We start from the raw sequence: 4265 nt of genomic DNA on the forward strand, positions 1-4265 counted from the left end.
CAGCAGGAACAGGATTGCAGCAGATTAAGTGCAAAGATTGCTTAAAAGCCAATGTGTTGGTGCCCAGGAAAAATGGATGGGAAATACCCCAGTGTGTGCCGAACAAAATACCCACAGCAGTCAGAAAATCATGTCAAATAGGACGGAAAAATAAAGCCCCAAACCCTTACAGAAATCTGCTTTCTCTCCCCTTCAAAAGCCGGAGAAGTGTGCTCAGTATTGGCTTAAATTTGAGACACGTATTCCCAAATTTGCTTAGCACTGCACCTTTCTGGAAGCAGCGCTGAAACCCCTCTTCCTTTCTCCTCCTCCCCTGCATTAGCCTGATTGTTTAAGCTCCCAACCAGCAAGAGAAATAAACTGCCCTCAGTAGCTGTGGAGGACCAGAGCAGCCCCGTGCCGTAGCGTGGCAGGAGCCATGTCTGCGCCCCGGTGGGGTGGTGAGACTGAACCCCATGCCTGGGGTAATAAATATGGGTGAGACTGGTGGTCCTCAGAGCCCCCCAGAGGCATCCCATTGCCCCTCACTGCCCAGTGTTTCCCTTTCTCCCCTTCTCATAGCTCTCCTACGTGGATTCGGACGGGAACCCCATCGGAGTGGTGCAGATGACTTTCCTCCGGCTCCTGAGCGCCTCGGCCCACCAGAACATCACTTACAACTGCTACCAGTCCGTAGCCTGGCACGACGCCACCACCAACAGCTACGACAAGGCCATCCGCTTCCTGGGCTCCAACGACGAGGAGATGTCCTACGACAACAACCCCTACATCCGAGCCGTCCTCGACGGCTGCGCGGTACGTGGGCAGAGCTGGTCTTGGCCAGTCCCTGCAAAAGGGGACAGTGCCGGAGGTGGCTGTCCCCCTCCTCTGGTTGTCCAGCACAGTCTGCCTCGGAGCAAATGGCTTCCAAATGTCCTGTGCCCGCTGATGGGGTTGCCTGGAGGAGCGTCCTCGGCATGGGAGACATCGAGCTTGCTCTTGCCTGTGCTGGGAATACGTGATCCCGCTCGCGGTCAGGGGAAGGTGCAACACCTCTAGAAACTGGATTGATGTGCTTTATTGCTGGCTGCGTGTAAAGGAAGGCACCTGCCCAAAACCGACGGTTCTTTCAAATATCCCCCCTGGCCTTTGCCCTTACTCTATTTACTCACACAGGGAGAGACGAGCGATGACACCCAGTTGCGTGGGAGTTTTGCAGGCTTTGATAATAACTTTTCCCAGTGCTTTCAGTGGAGGCAAAGCGTGGACGGATTGGCATTGGGTTGGTTGGAGTGTTTTTGCGGCACGCTGCTGTGTGCAGCCCCGGGAGGGCTCTGGGCTGTGCCGGGCACAGGGGTACACCCGGCTCCAGCCCAGCGTCCCCCGAGCTGCCAGCGGAGCCCCAGCACGGAGCTTCGGTTTGCTCTGGGCTTGCAAAGCCCTTGCTCCCCCCACAGGAGCCGCCTGTGCCCTGGGAAAGGACAAACCAAACCATTTCTGACTCTACAGCAAGCTGAGATGTTGCTGTGGGATGCAGGAGGCAAAGTTTCGCACATGGCCTCCCGTTTCAAATGCAACTTGTAGCATCTTTCTCTCTAGCTCTGTTCCCCGTGACATTGCTGCCCAGAGGCAGGCGTTCCCCCACAGCCCTCCTCTCCCCGCGCCGCTCTCTGCCTTCACTGTGGCCACGGGCAGCAGCCGGAGTTTCCAAAGGGGCCCAGCATCCTTCCTTGGCTTCTGCCGCCTTCTGTCGGATACCCGATTTGGGACTGAGCTCTGAAAAATCTGCCCTCGGGAGCTAAAAATTTGGCGAAGCAGGTGCTGCTTGCATTTATTTTGAGAGCCAGCTTGCTGGTGCAAAAGCACGCATAATTCTCACCCTCTGTAACTGCAGCGCTTGAAGCCCACGGGATGGAAAGATTGAGATGTTTGACAGAAGCAGCCCTCCACATAATTTGAGATGAAAGCGGTTCTGTTCTGGCACACGCACGTTTTTCACTTGTAGGAGCGATGAGGAAAATCAGCTTAGAATCACTTCTTCTTTCAACACTCTTGCAGAGAGGGAAAGGGCATCCGTCCCGCTTCTGGAAATGCTCAGAAGTCGCGTAGGGAAGTTTTTCCTCAAGTACTTCACCTCTCCTGCTAACGCAATGTGTCCTGCGTAAAAAGTACCTTCTCCTCCCTTTCCCTTCTTAAATCTCAGGGATGCTGCAAGATCAGTCATCGCACATTTTAAGGCAGATGTGGCTGCTGAAAACCCTTTTGGCTTAAGCGATTTGGCTCAGGTGCCCTGCGTTCCCCTCCCTAACGAGGGATATTTGCGTGGAAAGAGGACTGTAGCTCCTTCCCATTTATTTGCTTGGTTGCTTCTCGCAGGCAAATAAATGACTGGGGCAAGAACTAAAGCAGTGGGAGCGACGGGCGCCCGTGGTGGGAGAGGCTGAACAAGCACCGGTGTGATGGTGGGGCACAGAGATGTCTTCTCCTGTCTCAGGGCTTTGGGCATCACTTCCAAACCGGCATGCCCCAGTCCTTCCTCTCCGCTAGAGACATTCTTGCAGGTTGTATAAAGGAGGTAAAATATGCCGAGGGAGCTTATTGCAGCCTTGCAGGAGGAGGCTCTGCATCTCCTGTATTCCTGTACCGTCGCCGGTACCGGGGTAGATCATCCTTCCTGAACCACAGGCAGGATATGTGAGATTGAGCTCTACCGTGCGAAAAATGAGGTTGGGCTGCCCGACATAGCGTTGCCGCAGAGGTGCGGGTCGGACCCGCACTCCGGCCGTGATGGAGGGAGGCTGCTGCAACGGCGCCGGAGGATCTCCAGGGCTCATGTTCGGGCTATTATTTGAATGTGTTTTTCCTGATCTTACAGCCCTTTCTCAGTAGCTGTGATATAGCCTATTCTACCGAGACACACAAATCAGAGGGTAAGGTAGAGCCAAAAGCTGCTCCATAAATTCACTTGTTTGTGCAGCTTTGTATGCCCTCGGGTGCGCTTCTGCTCCTCTAATAATTATTTATATTTCGGAAATAACTGTATGGCTACCAGGCACGATAAAGAGACAACATCACCTTGTGAATTCCATCAAACTTTAAATGTGATCTTTTTGGGTAGCGCTCGGATAATAGTCAAACTAATATATTCAAATTAAATTGCTCGCATTTGCTCAACAACCCATGCGTGTCCTCGGGGAGACAAAACAACTATACCACAGCCACAACAATTTCACCAGGCTCCTCTTCCAGCTCTGAGACGTGCTGACAGCAGAGTTAGTGTCTTTTGATCTGCATGGCAGCAGCTTCTTCTGCTCCAAAGTCTGGGCTCGGGACAGTCATCTCCCAGGGGTTTGCTCAGTGGTCACCATCCCACTTGAGAGCACGTCTGCTACATCCGCAGGGCAAACGTAGGGTGTTTGGGTGCTGGACTTTGGGTTTGGGAGCTCATTCAGCTCAGAAAATGCCTGGGCAAGATTGTCACCGTATTCCCAGCTGAGTGGTCAATGCTCATTCATGATAACTTGCTGTTGTTGGGTTGGAGGCATCATCAGAGCTCCTCTCTCTCCCTCTTCTCCCCATCAGGCAAAGAAGGGCTATCAGAAGACTATCCTGGAAATCAACACGCCCAAAGTAGAGCAAGTACCTATAGTCGACATCATGTTCAATGACTTCGGAGAAGCGTCACAGAAATTTGGATTCGAGGTGGGACCAGCTTGCTTCATGGGCTAAGAGCCACCTGAAAACTAGTCTCCAAATGAGCAACCTCGTAACCTCATTGCGCCATTTAATTAATTAAAAAAAAAAAAAAAAAAAGAAAAAAGGAATTCCTTTCCACATGCACGTTCTGAAACTGGACAGCGATGGGTTATTTTTTTCCGTTTTGTTTTGTTCCTCGTTTTTCCCAAGTTCTTCTGTGCCACCGCACCCACACTTACCGATCCGCCGACCGAGAGGACCGTTCCCGTGACAGACACAGAATCGCATGACCGACCGCCGCACGCGTGGCCCGGAGACCTGTCCCCACGCTGCTGCCACCCCTGCTGCTCCACAGCCACCGAGCAGACCCCACCACCATCAAAGACCTCTTCTTCTTCTTCTTCTTCTTGCCAAGAAGCGATACTGAGCGCTTGTCTATGCATTAGTGTTTGTTTGTTTGTCTCTAAGGAAAAACGGAAAAAACTTGAAACTCCTGTGTTGAGCTTGACCTTGAAGTGCCGGCAGTGACCTTGAAGGTTCCAGCCCAAACCCTGCCGAAGCTCGTCGGACGCATTTCGTTGCCTTCCACG

General features: G+C 52.6%; 1 protein-coding gene across 1 annotated transcript in view; it reads left to right on the top strand.

The window, feature by feature from the left end:
* Positions 1-3803, top strand: part of COL5A1 (collagen, type V, alpha 1) — a 128398-nt gene extending 124595 nt beyond the window's left edge. Inside the window, exons 65-66 of the mRNA XM_009892325.1 lie at positions 562-795; positions 3562-3803. Of these exons, the coding sequence (XP_009890627.1) occupies positions 562-795; positions 3562-3708 (381 nt within the window). The 3' untranslated portion in view covers positions 3709-3803. The remainder of the gene's footprint in view (positions 1-561; positions 796-3561) is intronic.
* Positions 3804-4265: the final 462 nt, after the last annotated feature.

Source organism: Charadrius vociferus, unplaced genomic scaffold (genome assembly GCF_000708025.1).
Source record: "Charadrius vociferus isolate BGI_N301 unplaced genomic scaffold, ASM70802v2 scaffold549, whole genome shotgun sequence".
In the NCBI taxonomy this organism is placed as follows: Eukaryota; Metazoa; Chordata; class Aves; order Charadriiformes; family Charadriidae; genus Charadrius; species Charadrius vociferus.